A 22,831-nucleotide genomic window follows, 5' to 3' on the forward strand; every position below is an offset into this window, starting at 1 on the left:
ATTGTTTGTTGAAAATAATGTATTGAAGGGTAGGAGAAATCAACTATTTCAAGAGATGCCTGAAGTGCTATAAAATTCAGTGACAAATGAAATATTTAATAAAATCCAGTTAACTTCTCTGGCATAGCAAAACAACCCAAAAATTAGGAACACAAACCCACCAATTTATTTTAATAGATGTTGTTTCTCTAAATCCATGTTTTAACAAAACAGAGATTACATAATGCAACAATTTGCCACATTATGAACACATGACCAGATCTCCTAATGATACTTCAAAGATGGTTGAAGAACTACATGAAGGACAGTGAACTAACAGAGTTGTGCATTTATGGGGCACAAAGCCCAGAAAAGTAAAAATTACTTCAGGATGACCAAGTTCACTTCAACACCTAATGAAAGAAAGACAGTCTCTTCATAGCACAATCTCTACAAATTTTAACTTTCTTAAGAGAAATTTCTCCAACATATTTAACAACCACTTAAAAAAAATCCTCCTCCAAATAATGCTTGTTCAAATGGCAGAAGGAAATTGGATCTATACAAACATATATTTATAAAGATAGATGCAATTTTAGACTATCTTTAAGGTCCCTTCCAACACAAACCATTCTGTGATTCTATGATACCAGAAGGCTAATAAATGTGGTACACTAGGGGAAACTAATCTTTTCTCCCTTCTTTCACTCACATTTCTCTCACTGTTAAATTCATTATTGTACAGCACTGTTTATTTGTAGGATTATTTTCAGGTGATACATCCCTCAACCAGGCCTGCTGCAGGATGAACACAGACCATGGAAATGAAAAAAGACTCAGGACAGATTTGGAGAACAGATTTCTCACGCACAGCATCTTAACAGAAGATACACCTTAGGTTTCTTTTCCCTTCCTAGTTTCTTTTCCCTTTACCATTAAAAATGCCCTCCTGTGAACAGTGCTGTGCTGTGAATTAGCAGTCCATCTTCTGGTCTAAAATGGGAACTGCTGGTTTTGCAGAGCCGTATGGAGGCGAGTGCACTCATTTATTCAAACCCTCTTTCCCACCAAAATAAAGATAAAAATCAGGACATTAGGACTGGTAACTTGTTCTTGTTCCTTATTTGTAGGAAAGTTCAAGTGTAAATATTTTTATAACTAAATTATCCATTTCATTAAGAAAGATTAAAGCTGCTCAGGATAGCTTATGATAATCTGGTTAAAGCTGTCTAATGAATGCTGAACAAAACAGTGCATACATAGCTTTTTTCTTTCTTTTCATTCTGGTTAGTTCTTTCTTTTTACTGATTCACAGCATATAGACTATTGGGCTCTCTGTGAACTCCCTTTATATAACTCTGATTCCTCTCCCACAAACTCAAGTCACTTAGCAATAAGAAATTAAACATTAAGGATCTGCCTTCACTGCAGATGCTTCATGGTTCAACTAAGGACTGTTTCAGGCTGAAACAATCAGAAAAGGTGGATGCACAGAACACAGAAGATTAAACACGTTCACATCCTGTCTTCATCCCCTCCCCACTTTATCTGCTCTGTGTCTGCTCTGGTGCTCCTTGACCCAGGAGTGCTGATGGAATTTAGTACCTTGGCAGGAAACTGATGCAGCAGAAAAATTGCACTGGGGAGGAATAACCTCCTGCACCTCACAGGCTGGGTTTGCTGCTAGAGAGCAGCTCTGGGAATCCTGCAGGACAATAAACTGTCCGTGATCAGCAGAATGGCCTGGGAACCAACAATACCAATTTACAAGTTTTCCAGCAGAATATTTTTACAACAAAAGCTCCACCTCTTGTTTTAAAGAGACTGTATGATGCTACTCATGACTTATTAGACCCTATTAGTAAATGCTGAACAGGGAATGAAATATACCCCATAAAATGAAAACATAAGCTAATGAAATCTGATGTACTTCAAAGGGTTCCTCTTATAAAACAAAATGTCCAACTATAAAATAAAAGTGGTGACTGCACAAAAATGGTTTTATCAATATATTGTCTGACAGACATAGAGTCATCATCATAAATGATACGACTTTCTTTTAATTTCATTTTTTATTTAAACAGTGAGACTGTAAAACTGCAAGAAATAGTTGCAACACCCTCACTTTAAGTTGCTGCAACAGTATTTTACCTACCTGTCACCTTAATTTTCAGATACAATTTCAGAGGGGTGCTGCTGTTTGCACAATCCATTCAACTACTCAATAACAAAAGCACTGTAATAAAACTACTTAAGGTTTAATTATTATGTTAACTACAATGCTTTGTCAAGGGTGGAACTCCAGTACCTTCAGTGATATAATTTTCCATGTGTACTAAGTGTGCCCAAGATTTAAGTTCCCATTATCCACAATTGAATTGGATAAAGAAAAAGCAAAGGACATTAGGCTTAAATCAAATTTAAATAAATCCATCTGAACCTTGAGATAACTAGAAAGTTTGCAAGGGAACTAGAAAGCAAAAGTACAATAAAGATAAAGACAAAGATAAAACTGTTTGCTTTGTTACAGTCAACTAATGAAGGCAAACTACCTAACCATTAATTAATTAATTAACGTGCCTATATATGTAAACACATGAATTTATTGTTCCCATCTGCTGCCATCCTGTAAGTACCAACTTATCCTGAAATAAGATAAAACTTTCAGTCAACAGCACCTTGAATTTTAAGGTGGAAGCAGCAAAACTGCCCAGGCTGATATTGAAATAACTCTTTTCCACAAACGCCATTAACAGAGGATTTGGAAAACAAACTGAATTTTACAAACACATCAGCTTTTGTAATAATCCATATTGAAATGTCACTTTAAGGTTATGTTCACACAGGAGGATCAGCAGCACTGGAAAGCAGTTGTAATGCAGTCAAACAATTAACAACTATCATGGAAAACATGCAGTAAGAGAGAAAATGATCTCTATTTTCTCTATTTCACATAACAGATCAATTAGAAAGGTATTTAATAGAACCACTTGTACCTGGAAAGCCTGCAGCTGTTCTCCCCAGCAAATTAAATCAGCAATAAAGGACGGACTATGCTCTCTGGCACATTCATATCACTAAACCCTTTCAGTTTCCAAACTAGAGCAGCTGTATCCCAACTGCCCACGGAGAAGAGCAGTTAAATCCTGCCTTGTGCTGCTGGATTGTCTGGCTGAGCATCAGCTGTCCCGGGCAAACCCTGTCCCCGCCGCGCTCCAGTGAGTGAACAATAACGGGGGGTGGCATTCCCGTGACCAGGGACATTTTTTGGCACTGTTTGTCTCCCCAGCAGTGACACAGAGGTTTGATTATCCATGTGTTCCACACTGGGGCTCCTCCTATGTACCAAGTTTTCAGAGTCATAATTGATGGTGAGTTCATAAAGTTTTTCCTAAACTCATGACTGTGTTTTCCTCTTCTGAGGAAAGGCTGAGAGAATTGGGGATTGTTCAGCCTGGAGAAGAGAAGGTTTGAGGTGACCTAATTGTGGCCTTCCAGTACCAGAAGGAGCTGCAGGAAAGATGGAGAGAGACAACTGACAAAGGCCTGGAGTGACAGGGTAAGGGGGAATGGCTTCAAACTGTCAGATAGTAGGGTTAGACTGGGTATCAGGAAAAAATTCTTCCCTGTGAGGGTGGTGAAGCCCTGACACAGTTGCCCAGAGGAGCTGTGGCTGTCCCTGGATCCCTGGAAGTGTTCAAGGCCAGGCTGGACAGGCTTGGAGCACCCTGGGATAGTGGAAGGTGTCCCTGCCCATGGCAAATTTCTCATCCTCTCGGATCAGATGGAATCATCTGCTAGTTCATGCTCTAATGTTTAATACTAACATTAACTGGAGGGAATAAAGGGCTTAAGAATAAAGTGCGAGTGGGCTCTCTCAACATAATAATTACATACAAAATCTGCACGAAGTCTGACCAAAAGTTTTGGTACAAAGGCTACATTTAGATTTTCCACAAAACAAGCAACAGCAGAAGACTTTAAACCTTGTTTAAAGGTTAACAACAGTAGTTGCAACAATTATACAAAATGCAGATTCAGGAGTTACCTGGAGTTCAACTCTCTGCTGCTCCTTTTCAAAGTTCATCTTTTAAACATCACATTGAAGGTCATGAAACCACTTTTCAAACCAAAGCAACAGCTAAAAGAGTAGCAATGACTATTTAATTTATTTCAGATGGTAACAAACCACCCAATTTTGAACAACCCAGATATTTGATCACTTATTTTAAACCGTGTTGCATGACTGAATAATCCAGATGGGCAAATGACCTGGGAAATTCTGGGCAACTTAAACTCACCAGCAGTGCACAAATGATGAAATGCAGCTTTGTTACTTTCCCTGGAACCATTTATATTTTCTTATGTTACTGACACCTTGTATTTTAACCCAAGCCTTGAAAAACTCCATAATTAAGAATTTTCGTCAGTTTCTTTACAGTATCAGCTAAAACTGGGACTAGAGTGACAGAAAAGGAAATTTCATGATGATGTAACTGTGAACCCAGGGAGAAGTCTAAAGAGAATTCCACATCCAAAAGTGGAGCAGATATAATTGTGATAATGCTCAATGTGACATTTGACTTCTTGGTGCCCAACTCCCAGGCTGCAACTTCTGTTACAAAGAATGGGATGTGCTGGGTAATCCATCTTAAAAGAGAATTCCAACCAGCCTGCATGAATGCTGAAGGAAAGGTACAACTTTTTGGTGTCCTTTACCAGGACTTGGACCCGTGAGTTCAGGTGATGTAAACGTGCTTAAGAAAAATAATGACTGACAAAATATTCTAGAGGTAGTTAAGAATTTTTTTTTTTTTGCAAAACAGAGTGAGGCTTTTCCCTGAAAACCCAGTAAAAATAAAAGGTAACAGCAACCCTCTTTCTTCACAGAATTCTTTAGGATAGGAATAGCTCAAAAGTTAAGAGCCAGGTGCTCTGATGTTTCATGTGCAGACTGACTGGGAGAGACAAAAATAAGATTTGACACACTTAGGCCCCTACATCTCCATTCTTTAAAGTATGATGTCCAGCTGTCAGTGCCTTGTTCTGGGAAATGAGATGCAGCCTGGAAAATCTTGAGGTTGAGAAAAGCACCTGCTGCTACAAAATGGGGAGAAGAACGCTTCTCTTCTTCCTCCAACACATTTATAAACCAAAGTGCCCATAGCTGCTTGTTTTTGTAGAGCTGAGCTCTTCTGTAACATTTCCCATGCCACTTTGATAGAGAAATACTCAGGGGTCCTGTTAGGCCTCTTTATTCCTCAAGTAACACACTGTTCTTTTTTTGGGGCTCTTTTGTCTGAACAAACTCAACATTTTTCTTTTCCAATGCCTGATTTTCCACAATGCCCACCTAAAGAGCTGCTATGCTGGCTTAGAAGAAAAGACAGGAAATAAACCTCCCTCTGATTAGGAAAAAATGACCTGTTCTGCTTTAAAACTACAACACACTGGCAAAGCAACAGCAGAAAGGCAAACCCATGTTTTAATTGCTCTGGCAAAGAAAAGAACACAAGGCCTTCTCCAGGGATGTCAGTCATGGCAGTTAATTAGTTCAAATGGGAAGAACTAATAGACTTTTTGGGGGGAAAAAAGCACTTTTGTGTGGTGGCAAAAGAGCACATGTAAGACTTATCAGAGTCTGGAAGCAATGCTATTCCTCTGTTTGAAGCACATTTGCTGCCACAGTCTGAAATAAGCAGCACAGCTGATGACTGGGAGTCTGATGCAATGTACTTACACCAAATGTTAAAGCCACTTGCCAAGTTTTTTTCTTCCCCAAAGCATCTTCTACCAGTAAAACGCCTATTTAAACTACCAGGGGAAAAAAAAAATCTTTGTCTGCACCATGATTTTTCCTACTGCAATCCTAAGTGGAATACTGGAGAAGGCAAAGCATGACAACACTATGAGATACTGTTTTTTTCTTTTTTGCTTATAAATGTACATCCCACTTGTAGCCTAGCAACAAAAGCAGCAGCCTGGGTGAGATGAGCCTGCTGCTGGGGCTCTCTCCTCAAAACAGGAGCCATCTTTGGTGTGTAACTTGACCAGAGATTTCATCATTCTGCATTAAAGCCAGCTCCAGATGTTAGAGGTCCCTGCAGCCAGCTCAGCAGTGTCGGCTTTGCTTTGCCACCTCCTCTCCCACTGCACGAGGCACGACCAGAGACACCACATGTGCTCACCTCATCTCCACATAAGGAAAAATAAACCTCCTTTGCTAACCAAGGTTAGTGCAACCTCTTATTTCAGTCCTGATTGCTGCAAGCTTGTTTCTGCTCCTTATGCTTTAACCCCCACCAATAAACTGCAGTAGGCTTGGCTCTGCCCCAGGTGTGTTCAAGGCCCTCTTCTGTACTTTTTCACTATTACATATATCTTTTTCCACACAGGTGATATTTTAATTGCACAATGGTACAAAGCCAATATTCACCCCCCGTACCATTATAATAACAATAAATTATTTATAATTCAATAAATTAAAAAAATTATCTATACTCGTAATTAAAATTCCTGTTTCTGGCTACGAGGTGTCTGACCTTGGAGTTATTTGGCGTGTTCCTCTCCTGGAAAGGATGATCCTGCAGCAGGGAGGTTTGTCTCTTGCAGGCCTGAAATCTGTGCTGCTGTCACGCAATCCCTGTGACACAGAGAGCCCTGCTCAGGGGACAGCAAGCGGTGAGAGGCAGATTTTGGGAGCGGGTGGGGAAGCGGGGAGCTGTTATGTGTGCGGGGAGGAGGGGGATGTGGCAGCCCCACGGTGCTGGCTGTCTGCACTGCCAGGGACACGGTGACACGTGGGGCTGGGACCCTGGGGAGGTGACAGGGGTGACATACAGAGCTGGGCCCCTATGTATAGGATAGGTTGGCACATGGGGCTGGGATGTGGAGGGGACAGAGGTGACACGCGGGGCTGGTCCCCTGTAGAGGAGCCGGGTGGACATTCGGGGCTGGACCCCTGTGAAGGGATCTGGGGTGACAGATGGGACTGGATCCCTGTGGCCGGGATGGAGGTGGCAGACGGGGCTGCACCCCCGCGAAGGGGACAGGGATCAAAACAGATCAGGGCCTCTGCAGGGCGAACCGAGGTGACAGACGGGGCTGCGGAGGGGCCGAGGTGACACGGGGGGCTGGGTCCCTGCGGAGGGAACGGAGCCACACGCGGGGCCGGGTCCCTATGGAGGAGACCGAGGCGGCAGATGGAGCCCCGGGTACAGCACCGGGGGTGGCACCGGCGCTGGCTCCTCCGCCCGTCCCCGGCCGCAGCCCATCCCCGGGGGACTCCCCGGCCCCGGTACTCACCCGGCCGCCGGCCCCGCGCCGCCCTGCCCGGCTGCCCGGAAGAGCCTCTCTTCGCCGCGGGCGAGGGGCCGGGAGGCGGCACGGAGGCGGCAGGGAGGAGGCAGAGAGGAGGCAGGGAGGAGGCAGGGCCGCCCCGCTCCGCCTCGCTCCGCCCCGGGGCCGGGCAGGGCGTGAGGGCAGTGCGGTGTGGGCAGCACTGTGAGGGCAGCGCCCGCCGCCGCCGCGCTTCCTCCGCCCGCTCCCTGCAGGCCCCGCTCAGCCCGGCTGCCTCGCGTTCCACTCACAGCTAAATGCATTAATTATTTCATGGAATATCCTGTGCTGGAAGGGATCCGCTGGGATCGTCAGTCCGGCTCCCGGCTCTGCACAGCCCCAGCAATCCCACCGTGTGGCTGAGAGCGTTTTCCGAAGAAATGCGTCTTGAGCTCGGTTAGGCTTCCCTGGGGAGCCCAGCCACCCTTGGAGTGAAGAACCTTTTCCTAATTTCCTCGCCTGGCACCGCTCCTGCCGTTCTCTGGGTTTCTGTCACTGGTCACAGAGGGCAGAGATCAATGTCACCCCTCCGCTGCTCCTTCTAAGGAAGCTGCAGACCACAAAATCAGTGAATCACAGAATATTCCGGGGTCTAAGGGACCCCCAAGGATCACTGGGTCCAACTCTTAAGTATGGCCCCGAATGGCCCATATAGGGACCATGGTGAGGTCTGCCGTCAATCTCCTCCAGGCTGCACTGGATTGGGATTGTTGTTGCAAGGTTATTATTAGAAACCCAAGGCACACTAATGCCCCAAACCTGGCAATGGGGGACAATAAACTGCCGTGTGAGGACAGCACTGTCAGCTCAGGAGGCTGCTCTGAAGGTCACCCAAGTACGAGGCTTGTCACATCGCCGGCACCTGAGGGAGGAGATAAAAAGTGCATTAGCGGCCAGATTAGGAGCATCCGCATGTCACTGTCACGCTCTGCTCACACTCGAGCGGGACATCCCTTCCCAGCCCATATCCCTGGTGTCTAGTGTGGGCTCTGGGAAGGCAGCAGCACTCCTGAAAAACCATCGTGGTTCCTTTTCTGCTGGACTCAGCCCATTCCCAGGCTCCGAGCAGCAACCCACTCGTCTGTACATCATGTTCCCATTATTTTGTCCATGGTTTTCAGGGCAGGGCGTATCTTCATCTCTATTTCAGCAATTCAAAGCTGCTGGCACCCAGTAATGATGTTCTGGATGCAGCTGTGGAAGAGGAAATCAGCACCGGGACAAACAGTGGCCTCCCCTGTCATTTTCCTTCTTTCTGTTATTCCCGGGGGTGGCTGGGCTTCTGTGACAGTAGAAACACACAGGAATTTCAAACCTAATTTGTTTTTTAACTTCCCCTGCCGTTCACATGAGTCCTGTGCAATCTACTCTCTCCCCGTGGTCTGTTAATTCTATGTGTCCTGGCAGGTGACACTGACCCTGGGCTGGCACAGGGATGGGAACCTTTGGGATTGGCAGGGGCACAGTCTTCGGATACAGGACTGACCTCCCTCTCCCTGCTCATTGCAGGATACTGAATGGGGATTTTATATTAAAAAGCCATGAGTCTACCCAGCTATTAAATGTCTGTGGAGTTACACTTATTGATGAATTCTTTGCTGTTAACACTCAACTTCTCTGAAATCTGGCTTACAGGTTTTTTTTTTCCCATAAAATATATAATTGTGTAGGCTGGAATTTGTTTTCCATTTTTAACTGAAAGCCAACTGAGTTCACGATTTTCAATGAAAAATTAAGATTCATCCTTCATTCTGACACAGCCACATCCAGTCGGAGATATCCCCTGTTCTATTTCCCCTGTGGCTCCACAGAGGGAATGGCTTAAAATTTAGAGATATAAATATGACAATTGCAAATGCAAATATGCCAGGTAAGAGTCCAGCATGAGTAAAAACCGGTACTAATACCCTTGCACTACACAACAAAATTAGTGCACAATTTATATATTTTCCTGATAATGTCTAATTCTTTTTAATTTTGTCAGTTAGATCCCAGTCTCCATGACCACTGATAGATCTAACACTGATACATCTGTGGCTATAACACTTGTTGCTAAAATACATGGCAATGACTGAGCACAAAATACACCTTGCTCAGAAAATGGAAACAGCTGCATGTTGTGCATAGAAAGAAATTAATTGTTGTTGAGTATAACTGGTGTTGTTTTGTATGGTTTGCATTCTAAGGACTGATGTGTTCTGCCTCTAATAATTTTCTCGTATGCCAAAGATACCAACTTGTTAATCTCATTTAAAACCACACACGGACTTCATGTCACAGTTGAAATTCTGCTTGCAGAGTATTTAATGTGGATATATGAATGCCTAAATTCTTTCCCTGAGTCGCTACATGCAAAGCTGCACGAGTTAATCATTTGCTCTGTGCTCAGTGCAGATGGTTTTGAACAGCTACATAACTTCTCTTTCACTGGACAAGTCATTTCTCCCATTGCTGAGTAACAAATCTGATATTTTGCCATGAATCCTAAAAAGGCTTGAGATGGCTCTGAGCAACCATCACCAGTTACTCATGAGCTACAGACTGAAAGGCAGATGGGTGAATATGGGCAGTCACAAAGCATATCTGACCTCTGACTACATGTCCTTCTTCATCTGCACTGATTTTTGCACTGAAATGTTTTTGGCTGTATTAAAAATGTATGGCTGGATTAATCAAATAAGTCCTACCCCAGCTCCTTTTGAAGCATTCCTTTCAGTTGTCTTATTTCCCAAGGAATATATTTATTAGATTCCTGCAAACTCTCAGATGCATTTGTTGAGCTAGGGATGAATTTAACCATCTGCATGTTTCCACCTGGAAGAATTCCCAGATTAACACGGGGAAAATTCTTCCCTACACTGACCAGAAAAGGAGAATTTCTGTTCCTCTACAATTACTGCCTCATCTAAGAAATGAGCTTTACTGTATTTGCTTTCCTGTATTCCTAAGTCAACATTATTGTTTTTCATGTTTTTCTCCATCTCAAATTGGCCCTGGCAATCAACTGAGTAAATGAAGAGCTGCTGCACATGCTTCTATGAACAGAAATGTCCTGTAAGTGGCACTGCAGGACCAGGAATTCCAAACCCTGGCTAATAAACAGTGCAGTCAGAGTAAAGGCAGACGTGGGAGATGTCAAGACTTTTCTGTTCCATGAAAAAAGTAGTTGTGGAGCAGTGGGGGATGACGTGATGACATTCCTGGAGGCACAGTGCAAGGATCTGGGGTGTATTTAACTGCTGGCTCTGGAGTGTGGTGTCAGAACTGGCCTTGTCACCAAGCTGGCTGTTATCAAGGGTTTGCCAGAAGAAACCAGCAACATTTCTGGGAATTCTTCATTAGCACTCGATGGGAGGTGCCTGTGAGGGCTTTGTGCTGGGTTTTGCTATCAGGAGCAGAATGCTGGGTGAGGTGAACCACATATTCAGCATTTCCTGTGGTTCCTGACGTAATGTGCATTAATTCTATGTAGAAAATCCAAACTCCAGACTGGAAGGGCCATCAGTACATCCCTTGAACTGAAGGAGTTCAAGGATTGTTTCTGGAAATGAGCCAGAGATTTCTGTGAGTCTGTGTCAGTACATCAAAAACCACCACCCTGCTTTCCCAGTCTCAGCTAATAAGGAATAAACTATTATCTTGGGAAATTTGATCAAACAGGCAAGTAACACAACCTTTTTTTGCAATAAAAATTGTAATGAAACTCTTATATAAGCTGATAGAGTGTTACTTACAAAATCACTTAAATGCTTTGGCTCCATCTGCAATATTTGAACTCAGTTCTAGGTTACTCATGCTCTACTGTGCCAAGCTAAATTAATGCATACTCAATTTTCCTCTTTCTCTAGATGCACAGTTATATTGGCTAAGAATGGAAGGGAATGAAGATGAAAAGCCAATCTGCATTTAGAAGGGACATAAAGCTATGTTTAAAGGGATAAACCAGCCTTTCAAGGGGATAAGGAAGCCATTTCCTCTATGATGTGGCTATTTTATAAATGTCTCGTGGGGGATCATTGCTGCCATGAAAGATCGGTGCCAGCTGCTGCTGGCCCTTGACCAGGCAGAGTGATCTGGGATGCCAAAATACAGCTGTAGGGGCAAGAAGAGGTGTGGGAACATCCCACAGGATACAGGGTCTCACGGCTCCTTCAAACAAATGTGTTTTCATCACTGTCTAGGGACCAGGTATTGCTGAATCATTTTACTTTCACCTCCTGAAACTCTCCCATGGCTTTATAAAGTAGTTAAATATATGAGAACGTGGTGTGTCACCACAATGACAAAATATGTCATATATGATGAAACAGGACACCACAGGAGAACTGGGAATAGCATTTGGCTTGTCATAACACACACAGCAGCACAAGCAGCATGGAACAACACTTGACACCATGCCACAACCTGGTGGATATACCTGAAAGATGACAGAAATACCTAGAGAGCAGTGAGAGTTTCATAGTGGCAGGAAATTGATGGAAAGGTATGGAAAATGTCTAGAAAAACATGGGAAAGTCCTAGAAAACTACAGGGAACTTGTGGAAAATGACGGGAAATCCTTAGAAAGGAAAACGGAATTCTTGGAAAGCTGTGGGAGGGCGCCAGGAAAGCAAAATGTGAGTTCCGAGAAAATTCCCAGAAAGCTGGAGGGAATTTCCTATGAAGTAAAGAGGAATGCTGTAAAGCAGTGGAGAAATCCTAGAAACAAAGGCACAGTTCTTAAAAAGCTGTGGGAATTTTTAAAGAGGAGAAGGAAACTTTTGGAAAGCAGAAGGGAATTCCTATAAATAGTACATAATTACTAGAAAGCACCAGGGAGCTTTCTACTGACATGGAATATTTACCTGGAAGCCATCCCTAGTTTTAGGCTCTCCTAAATCGAGAGGACTGATTTGATGGATTGAGGAAAACACTCTGGATGCCTGTGTTGGTGGAGCTGAGCCCTGACGAGCTTTGTGGGAAGGGAGCAGGGAGAACTGGCTGCCTTGGAAGGCTCCTGACCTTGGGACAGATGTTGATAAGTGGATAATGAAACTCAGGGAACATTTCCAGCCTGGGAAAGTACAGTCTGTTAGAGACTGTCTCAGCAACAGGGCAGGGAAAAGCCAAGGACATCAAAGCAGGATGCAAAGAGGGAGATGTTACTCGTGTTGGGGGATGAAGCACTCCTCCCTCATGTGGGGACAGGCACAGGAACAGGGCAACAGGTCCAGGTGAGCAAGGGTGAGAGTGGATTTGGGATTACATCACAGTTTGGGGTAGTTGGATCACAGGGCTTTTCAAAAGTTTGGATGAAAATGACGTCAGGAGGAGTAAAGTAGCCCAAGGTTTAGACCTTGGTACAGATTCTTGTTTGGAATATTGTTCCAGTGTTTTACTGAACTCCGTGGGATGTTTCTAACTGCCATCAAGCCCAGACTGTGTGATTTGACTTCGACAAGCAGCCTTGGAGAAGAGTTTAATCCCAGAACCTGAAGGTGGAACTGCAACATCGCAATGGCAGCAGGGCTGTCAGGGGAGCTGCAGATGGGAAAATGCTGCCTGAGCCAGCAGAACTGCAGGTCTGGCACATTTGGAGTGGTCTGGTCACTGCTGGACTGCTGCTTGACCCTGTCTGCTGTGGCTGGACCTGCTGTGCTCTGTGGGCACCGTGGGGTTGCAGAGAGCCTGGCTGGGCTCCTGTGCCTCCCTGAGGTGCAGCTCTCAAATGCTGCTGCCAGTCCTCACTAGGAGCAAGAAGCGATGCTTCTATTTCTTTGGTAAGTATTAGTTTAATTGTCTTTAATTCAAGGATTTGTAGCCTGCCCGTGGCAGGGCTGTGGAGCCTGACCATGCTGGATATGAATAATGTGGATTTAATAACCAGATGTAGGGCAAACTATTGTTCACCTGCTGTGGGTACGAAGCACACTCTTCATCATCACATGTCCTGCACTAGAAACCCACAAAAATCTGTTAAACAGTTCTCTAAAACATTTCTTCTCCATCCATCAATCAGGGCCTGGGCTGGAATATGGGTAAGGATCTATTTGATGCTGGCAAGCAGCTCAGGAGTAAATCTGCAAGAGCAGCTTAGGAGGGAGAGTGCCACCTACCAAGCCATCTGCTGAGAAAATTGTATTATCTGCAGTCTCATCCACTGCTGCTAGAAAATCACTGTCACACTCATCGGTGAAGAGTTTTGCTGCTAATATATCTATTTGTATTCTTTTTCTTCATCCCCTCAGAATTAATTATTCCTCAGATTAATTTCATTCTAATGAATCATTCTGTATCCCTGGCTTTATTTCATCTCTGAGATACTAATTAATATGTCAAAGCCATCTTTAACATGAAAAGTGCTGTCATTTTCTCCATGACTTTTCTTTTGATTCACATATTCAGTTGTTTTTTTTTCCTGAGGGCCTAAAATGTTCGTCCAGTGTGGAGTGAAAGAAAAAATTAAAGCTGTACAGTAGTAAAAAAATATGCATATGCAAATAAAGCCTAAACTGGGAAGCAATGGCCCAGTCTGTATTTTTGTGCTGACTTACTATTTTACGAGCTGTTTCATATAGTAAGTCCTTAAAATCAGCTGTGTAGAGTTTTTGTATACATGGATTAGAATACAAAATTCAGGAGTACATCCAGTGTCCACACTTGTCTGAGGAATGATCAGAAATTTTGAGGTATTCTCTATTTGTTGGTGTAGACTAGGTTTTAAAGAAAGAGTCCTGTTAGTTTACTGTGGATTTCCTGGCACTGCTCTGCTGTGCCGCAGGGATGAGGCAGTTGGAGGATGCATTTTTCTTTCCTTAGAGCTCTCCTCTCAGCTATAATTTATTCTCATCATCCTCTGCAGTTTGGCTTTCTACCCACTCTGGAGGGAAGTGTTGGCAGGGCAGTAATCCCTCTCCTGCCCTGTATCCCTGGCAGATGGAAATCCCAGAAAGAGAAGGGGAGAAATTTTAGGTTTCCCTGTTTGAGCGATTTCCACGGTGATTTAAGATCCAGTAAATGGCCTTTGGACTGGTGGAGCAGGTCGAGCTGCAAGAGGAAGGTCACTCCAAGTATTCCTTGTGTGATAATTTTCTTTCTCTGGTCCTGTGGGAGTGAGTGGGTGGAACTGGAAAAACCCCATAAAAAGTCACTGCATGAGCTCTGCAGATTAAATAACACAGTTATTGGCAACATCACACCGAGTTTAAATTACCCACAGCTCCTGGGGCTGGGGACTGTGCAGGTGACAGCTTCTGCTCGGATCCCTGGCAGCAGGTTTGGTACTTCTCCTTCTTTCCTGTCTTCCTCATCTCTCCAAAAAGAGCCATTTTGTTGTAAAATCTGGGGGTTTACAGCTGAAACCTGCTCCGGGGAGATGCAGAGAGGGATCACTGGTGAGGGAGGGAAAGAGGAGCAGAGACTGAACGGGCTCTGAGCAGGAGAAGGCTGGGAGGGGAACGTGGAACAGCCAGAGATGGTTTTCCACCACTCCTAAAGCCTGGGTGTGACACTAGGCTGCCTTTTGAGAGCTGTCTGATCTCCTGCAGAGCAGAAATGCTTTCTGCAGGCTCCATCCGCTGTGGCCCAGGGGTGGAGTTGGGCTCTCCTGGCTGGGAGTGGGGCTGTGCTGATGCATCAATATCCTGAGAGGGGAGATGCCAGGGGAGCAGCAGTGCCTGCTCCTGCCTTCTGAGCACCCTGCAGCCTGGGCATGAGCTCCAGATCCTGGGGAGCAGTAGCACTGCACAACAAATCCTTCCCATTTATACCCTCCTGCATTACCCTCTGTGTTCAGCCTGAATTAGCCCCCTCAAGCGAGTCATTTAAATTCATACATGGTGCTTCTCTCCGGGCTTTTTTTGTTTTCCTTTTCTCTGTCAGTGTTCAAATTTCCTCGCATGCTTCTCCAGTGACCTGATACCCAGGGATGCTCTGTGGCTGCCATTGGAAAAATAGTTTACAAATCAACGTGCACAAGGGCACTGATGTGCTTTTTGAGATCAGCCCTGCTGAATCCGCCAGACACTGAGGACCAGCTGCAGTGACTATAATCTACAGTCAAAAAAAAAGTACCCACACTCAAATACTGAATATTTAGGCCTCTTGTTGTCAGCGTTTGGGGACTAGAAATCATTTCTCTCACTGATCCTTTCTCCCTGCTGATGGATCTTTATCATTCAAGAGTGAGCTTGAGATCCTTGGAGATGTTAGCAATGGTTTTTTTCTGCTGCCACTCTTTGCTCTGTGCTTTTGTAGTCACTACTGTGGTTTTCCCTGTGGAATGCACAACATGATAATATCAATTTATACTATCTGCTTCACTGATCTATAAAAGAGTTCATAGCTGTTTGATTTCCAGGAACCCTTGACTTTTCCAAGAAGGTTACATTGAGGCTAAATTTATCTTGGCTTATTAGTATAACAAGTTATTTACAAATCTGACAGCTCTTTTAGACATTACTTCTGATCATATGCCTCAGCTGATTTCATGTTTAGTAAATCCCATGCTTGCAGACAGACACGAAAAGTCATCCTGAGGGTGATGTGAGTACAGTTTGTAACCGTACTGGAATATATTTTGTAAATTCAGCTGCCTCTCTCCAGATGTAGTGTGTGCACTGTTTAGGTTAAAGGATGTTTATCTCTGAATGCAAGATCTGGCCTTTGTTCAGCTGGGACTTGGTCTTCCAACAGCTAATTTCTGCTTGAATTAAGATCATTTGGATCAAGGTGCTACTCAGTATTTCTATTTTTAAATCTTCATATGGAGCAAGTAGGACCTTCTCCAACCAGAGTCCCTTGGGAGGAGCAAATGGGAATAGAGACACAAAAGCTTTCCTTTGCTGGGCTTTCTTTTGGTTCCAGCAGCAGTCAGTAGTGGTTGAAAAGCATTAAAGTTAAGCAGCTGTTTTATGTGGGTACCCAGGGAGAATTTAACAAGCTCTCTGCTTGTTTCTGAATCTCCAGGAAACACCTGCACCATCATCCTGTTGCTGACAGTTCCAGGCAAGTCCAGAGCTGGACCAGAGCTGATCCTGCTCACACTGGCTGGGGACAGTTTGGCCAGAGAGCAGCAAAAGGAAAAATGACCCAACACTTGTGTAACTGCCTCCCAGAGCCATGTCAATCTGCTGCCTAATCCCACCATTAAATTTACCTAAATAATAATAGGGGTTTAGTGGATTTCACTTTTGTTCCTCACCTGGGTATGACTATTAAGTCATGACAGTTTTAAAAGCTCATAAATTAGCTGAAGTGACAAATGAGTACAGCAGGGTGCCCTGGATGAGCTGCTGGTGTTTGAAGCTGCTGAAAGGGCTTTGCAGGCAGGGCTGAGGCAGACCTCACCTTCCTCCCTGGACTGGTTACACAGACTTAGAGAGGCTCTGGCTTCTGAAACTGATGCTTGAATTGCCAAAAAAATAAGGACTGTGAGAGTCTGACAGGCTGCTGGGAGTAGGAATATTAAAGGATTTTTTTATTGTCAGATTCAAATGAAACCCTCAGTCATATGAGCAACATTAGGTTCTTCCAATGCTGAATTCAGCCTCTTCCCCAGGAAAGGCCACTCCCTGGGAAAAATGAACTGAAGAGTTCACTGGACGAGCTGATAAGCAGATGCTTGAGACCAGACTGCTCTCTCCTCTGCAATGTGTACCTCAGCATTTCTCTCCAACGTGCCCCAAAAATTTTGCTTTTTGTGTGGTTGCAAGTTGTGATTTCTCCTGGAATAACCCAGGATGGCTGTGGCCGAAAGTCATTTTAGGAGAGCCTCTGGAAGTTGTTGTAAATAAAATCAAGGCAGGCAATGTTCCCCTCAGCCCAGGGTTTCTACGGAAAAACAGGAACATGCTACCTTTGCAGAAAATACTTATCGTGCACGAAACCTCACCTGTGTGGTGCTTTAAGAACAGGAGACAAAAGAAAAAGGATCTTGAAAATAGAAGAAGAAAACTCACAGTGAGTTTCATTAGAGATCTCGATTACCAAACAGCACAGGATTCATTTTCTTGTCTATTTTCACCCTCCTCTGGGGATGAATGATGATTAAAGGACAGGATAATAAGCAGGGGGAGGGCGGGATGAGAACTTGGTGAGAAGCAGTTAAAATTGATAAAAAAAGAAAGAGAAGGGGAAAGGAAAACAAGTGTTTGAATTAACTAGTCAAGGTTAGCTTTGCACCGTATCTGCTTTAAGTGACATTATGAAAAATTACAGATGGCTCAAAAGCAACTTCACAAGTGCTGGACCCCACAGAATTTATGTTGACAACTTAGTGAGAGTATTTGTTCTTCTAGGAGGTTTTTAAACCTCCCTGTGATGTCTTTTATATTTATTTTCTGATTTTTGGGGGGAAGGTTGCAAATCAGCATGCTCATCTTTCCCTGCCTGTTGCAGCTAAGGTAAGCAAGAAAAGCCCCTTTTTATAGGAAGAAAGATTTGAGGAACAACCGCTCTGGTTTTGGTGCTCACTACCGAACGAGGGGGGGAATTTCCCAAGAGGTTTTGTTGGGAGCTGCGGGTCTGCTCGGACGGGCTTTCCCTGCCCTCGGGGGTTCCCGTTCGGCAGGGCAAACCCCGACCTGAGCCCGTGCGGTTCGGTCGGGATGCGGGAACCTGACCGGGGCTTTTCCCCATCAGGATAACGATGCCGGCCGCGGGGCCGGGCTGGGAGGTGTGTGGGACGCGTGTCACCGCTGTCCCCCGCCCGTGCCCATCCCGGCGGGGCCGCAGCCGCCCAGGAGAGGGAGCCCGGCGGCCGCGGCTGCGCTGGAGCCCCGCGGGGGCTGCGCCAGGCGGGGGGCGGCGCGCACGGAGCGCTGCCCCGGCCGAGCCCCAGCCGCGGCCCCTGCCCCGCCGAGCCGGGAGCGCCTCCCGAGCGTGCCCCGGGCTCTCGCCGCTGCCCCGGGTGGAGGTGCCTCGCCCCGCGGCCCCTCCCGAGCATCGCCCGTCGCGGAGGCGCGGGGCCGGTACTCACTGTCCGCATCAGCGCACCGAGCGCGGCTCGCAGCGCCCCGCGGCTCGGGCAAAGTAATCCCGGCTGCGCTAAACTCCAGCCGAGCCGCTCCCGGAGCCGCGCTCTGCCTCTCGCCCCGGCTTTCCGGGACGTTATTCCCCAGGAAGGCAGGAAAAGCTGCCCAGAAGAAGCGGCGCCCGAGCGAAGATGTTAGAGGAGGCGAAGGGGGGTGGCTTTCTGCCCGCTGCGCGCCTCCAAGCCTGTCATTCCCTTGTCTTAATCCTTTAGGAAGGAGTCGCCAGGCAGACAGAGCGTTCCTGGAGGGGCGATGCTGCCGAGCCCTGCCCCGGGCAGAAGGAAGCCGGGAGATGCGCGGCCCGGGGCGGGCTGCGGGAGTGTGTGAGCAGCTGCCTCCGCCTGCGCCTTTCCGAGAGGGAAAAAGCATGGTTAGAGCTGGACCCGATCCCTGGAGCGCAGCCCCGCTGAGCAGGAGGTGGGATTATTCCGGAGTAGTTATGGTGAGCTATAACCTGGCAGCGGAGTGTTAAAGCGACTCGTCCCTGCTGGAAGAGGAACCATTGCGGGCATCGCCGGCGCCGTGGCCGAAGGAAGGTCACTCGGGTCCTTCTCCTCCTCTCGCCTGTTTCTTCATCCGGCAAACAGCAGAAGAAAAAAACTGGTAGTCGGCTCTTGCCAGTGTTGGGAATACCGTGCCTTTTGCCTGGGATGATTTGCCCCGATGTGCCGCTTCAACGGGATGTACAAAGTGCGACTGGGACTGATGCGGCCAGCAAAGTTTGCAGAGTGATCAGCAGGGGCCGTGGGATGGAGGGAGCTGGGCGCACACCAGCAGGGTCCGTCACGCACGGTCCGACAGCACAGACCTGCTGCTCCCTCGAAAACTAACTCCTGATGGTCCAACTCTTACTTCTCCCCTGCCAATTTACACTTTCAGGGAAAAAAAACCCCACATACACGATGCAATGCAGTGTTCCTGTGTTGGTTTTGTATATAAGATTTGCTATGCAATTCCAAAAGTGAAACAGGAGGAGAGACGGCCCTGCATCCCACAGCAAGCAGAGAATCAGAGGTGAAAGGTAGGAGCCAGCATTTCTTTTTTAAGTCAAACTAAATAACCTGAGCTGCTTCTTACTGAAAACCTTTTAAACGTACTTACTGTATGTTTACTTATTTTCTCTTGGAAATGTATACCAGTTTGAAACAAAGTGAAGATTTGCTTTCTGACACTGCCAAGAAACAGCGAACTGGTGCATTTTGTAACAGGAATGTACCGAGGAGGAAGATTGGAGTGTTTAATCAGTGAGACATTTAGGGAACTAGAGAAAAGGCACCTTGTCTAATACGCTTCAGTAAATATGAAGGGCTGGTGCAGTGGACACTGGACACACTCGATCAATAGTCTATTTAAGTGGGAATAGATGCAAGCATGGAAAAGTGATTGCTTTGCTGTGTGTGGGGTGTGTTTGCAGAGGACAGCAGCAGAACATTTACAGGTGAGCTGTCTGAGTTAGGCTACTCCATGCCGGGGTGGTGCAGTGTGTTTCTGAAGGGATGGCTGAAATCCCCTGTTTGTGGGGTGGATTGTGTTTGTGCATTTTCTGTTTCTGCTCGTAGAGCTGTCAGGATGTTGTTCAGGATGATTCAAAGAGGGTGAGGTCTGTCTGGGGGCGAAGGGACTGTAGAAAAGGACCTTTGGTCTGTTTGGTGATGAGTAATTAATGGACGTCTGGTGTCTCTGATCTCTGCAAGGAAAGCAGTTGATGTCGTCACGAAAATCATGATATGATTTTCCCTCAGGAGAAACTATGGCTTGGAACGACACCACTATGGATGGGGAAGGGTTGCTGGTGGAAAGGGACTCCTCTTCCTTTCGGATCCTCACGGGCTGCTTCCTCTCACTCCTGATCCTCTCCACGCTGCTGGGAAACACGCTGGTCTGCGCAGCTGTCATTAGGTTTCGCCACCTCAGGTCCAAGGTGACCAACTTCTTCGTCATCTCCTTGGCCGTGTCAGATCTCTTAGTGGCAGTTTTGGTCATGCCTTGGAAAGCTGTGGCCGAGATCGCCGGTTTCTGGCCTTTTGGTTCCTTTTGCAACATCTGGGTGGCCTTTGATATTATGTGCTCAACAGCGTCCATCTTAAACCTCTGTGTCATCAGTGTGGACAGATACTGGGCCATCTCCAGCCCATTTAGGTACGAGAGGAAGATGACCCCCAAGGCAGCCTTCATCATGATCAGCGTGGCGTGGACTTTGTCCGTGTTGATCTCCTTCATCCCAGTGCAGCTGAACTGGCACAAGGCTACAACCACGAGCTTTTTGGACTTAAATGCCAGCTTACAGGGCGTAAGCATGGACAACTGTGATTCTAGCCTAAACAGGATGTATGCCATCTCCTCTTCTCTCATTAGCTTCTACATCCCCGTGGCCATCATGATAGTAACCTACACCAGGATATACCGGATTGCCCAGAAGCAAATCCGGCGCATCTCGGCTCTGGAGAGAGCAGCAGTGCATGCCAAGAACTGCCACAACCCGGGCGGCAACAGGAGCAGCATGGACTGCCAGCAGCCAGAGAGCAACTTCAAAATGTCCTTCAAGAGGGAAACCAAGGTGTTAAAGACTCTCTCGGTGATCATGGGGGTGTTTGTGTGCTGCTGGTTGCCATTTTTTGTGTTGAACTGCATGATTCCCTTCTGCGAGCCGGCCCAGCCGTCCAAGGGAGCGGAGGCTTTCTGCATTAATTCCACCACCTTTGACGTTTTTGTATGGTTTGGATGGGCAAACTCTTCCCTCAACCCCATCATTTATGCCTTCAACGCCGATTTCCGCAAGGCATTCTCCACCCTGCTGGGCTGCTACAGGCTCTGCCCCATGTCTGGCAATGCCATCGAGACTGTCAGCATCAACAACAACGGGGCAGTGGTTTTTTCCAGCCAACACGAGCCCAAAGGGTCCAGCCCCAAAGAGTCTAATCTGGTTTATCTGATCCCACACGCAATTATCTGCCCGGAAGAAGAACCTCTTAAAAAGGAAGAAGAGGGTGAACTGTCAAAGACCTTGGAGAAAATGTCTCCAGCACTGTCGGGTATCTTGGATTATGAAGCTGATGTTTCTTTGGAAAAGATCAATCCCATTACACAGAATGGGCAGCATAAAACCTGAACAGTAAGGTTTACTCAGCAAGACCTAACGGTGTATATTGTAATAATCTTTTTTGGGGAAAAAAAAAGGATATACAAGGTTTTTTTGGTAAGAAACTAAGCTCTAAGGGAGAAAAATGCACATTTACACCAAGCCCAGAGTTAATTTTCCCGGCATTCAGAGCAAATTTAACATTTTAAACAATAAACAGAAAAGATACTGGAAATTGGTTATAAAAAGGGAAGTTAAACTGTACTGTTCATACTGAGGAAAATCTACAAATGTAGATACAGTGCAGTTATGAAGAAAATGTTGCTTCTTCTCTGTACAGAGAAACCAATTTCTAGCTAAAAGTGAGGCAAAAGATAAATGTTGAGTATTTAAAGATTAATGTTTACTAGAAGTTAAAAGATTGCTGTGTATTGTGATAGTGGGTGTTAACAGGTCCTAATTAAAGACTGAGGGATTGTAAAGGTAGGTAGATGCCTTCTTAAAATTATTTCTGACAAATAATTGAGCCTTATAACGAGAATGGTTATTTTTAAAGCTTTGGGAGGTAATATGTTGATACTGGTTTTATTTATTTATTGTTTTAAATTGATATTTTTCATATGTTATAACAGATCTAGCTTTATTTATGTTATTTAAGATGTCAATAATGGGATATTTTTGGAGTGTCATAACTGCATTTTGACCAGTCAACCAGTCAGCACTTTATTACAAGCTTTGATAGTCTAGAGAGCTGGTGAGGGGAATGGGGGAATGTTAAGAAGCTCAGCAAGAAATGAAGGAATCAACAAAACTGATGCTGTGTGGAGTTTGTTTGCTTGTGGGCTTTTTTAATTTTTAAGTGGGATTTCTTTCAAAAGATAGGACCAGAGTTGACTGAGTTGCAAATTCTCTTCCCTGATAGAATTAAAAGAAATTGCTGCTATTTATTTTTAAAAAGTTTCATGTTACAGAGACTTTGCTAGAATGTCAAGTTTGTGGATCTGTAAATACCTTAAATATGACTACAACCTTAAGAAGAATCCAATTTGGGAAGGAAAGCTTCTTAGATGACAATTCTTAGTATCTAGTGTTTTGTATTTATGTAAGATAAACGGCTTTCTCAGACTTTTCTTATTTCAAGTCTTGGATATCTTTTCTGAACAAACACACTGGGTTATAATGGTAGGAAGGATGCCAAAACCTCATTATCACTGGTGTTCCTGCAGGACCACCCGGACCCTGCTGTCTGTCTGCTCCTCTATCACAGTCAGAATTCAAACCTGAGGTACCTGGTGCTTTACTCTGGGAGCTGGGAGGACATTACAGTTTAGGAACTGCCATGTCAATAGCCCAATCAATAAGGAATAGTGCCTCATTGCCATTTTGGATTCAAACATTTCTAAATGCGGATGGAACTGCAGCC

At 45.4% G+C, this 22,831-nt stretch overlaps 2 protein-coding genes across 9 annotated transcripts in view; one reads left to right on the forward strand and one right to left on the reverse strand.

The window, feature by feature from the left end:
* Positions 1 to 7,419, reverse strand: part of SFXN1 (sideroflexin 1) — a 20,241-nt gene extending 12,822 nt beyond the window's left edge. For 2 of the 6 annotated variants that reach the window (XM_085073973.1, XM_085073978.1), the window contains exons 1-2: positions 7,285 to 7,419; positions 6,522 to 6,639 (exon numbers count right to left, since the gene is read on the reverse strand). The gene's annotated coding sequence lies outside the window, so the exon portion shown is untranslated. Of the gene's footprint in view, positions 1 to 1,584; positions 1,723 to 6,521; positions 6,640 to 7,284 lie in introns of those variants that run through there. The other 4 variants (XM_085073976.1, XM_085073977.1, XM_085073975.1 and 1 more) reach the window with 4 other exon arrangements.
* Positions 7,420 to 11,158: 3,739 nt separating this feature from the next.
* DRD1 (dopamine receptor D1) lies at positions 11,159 to 22,261 on the forward strand. 3 transcript variants are annotated; one of them, XM_085073981.1, is made up of 3 exons: positions 11,159 to 13,076; positions 18,542 to 19,350; positions 20,072 to 22,261. In XM_085073981.1, the coding sequence occupies exon 3, from the start codon at positions 20,080 to 20,082 to the stop codon at positions 21,436 to 21,438; it is 1,359 nt and encodes a 452-aa protein (XP_084930107.1). In that variant the 5' UTR covers positions 11,159 to 13,076; positions 18,542 to 19,350; positions 20,072 to 20,079; the 3' UTR covers positions 21,439 to 22,261. The 3 variants fall into 3 exon arrangements, with proteins under 3 accessions (XP_084930107.1, XP_084930106.1, XP_084930108.1); XM_085073980.1 differs by lacking the exon at positions 11,159 to 13,076 and adding an exon at positions 17,404 to 17,699; XM_085073982.1 differs by lacking the exon at positions 11,159 to 13,076 and having other exon boundaries at positions 18,104 to 19,350; positions 20,024 to 22,261.
* The last annotated feature ends 570 nt before the right edge of the window (positions 22,262 to 22,831 follow it).

This window comes from Lichenostomus cassidix, chromosome 13, assembly GCF_008360975.1.
Source record: "Lichenostomus cassidix isolate B80296 chromosome 13, HeHo_3.0, whole genome shotgun sequence".
NCBI lineage: Eukaryota > Metazoa > Chordata > Aves > Passeriformes > Meliphagidae > Lichenostomus > Lichenostomus cassidix.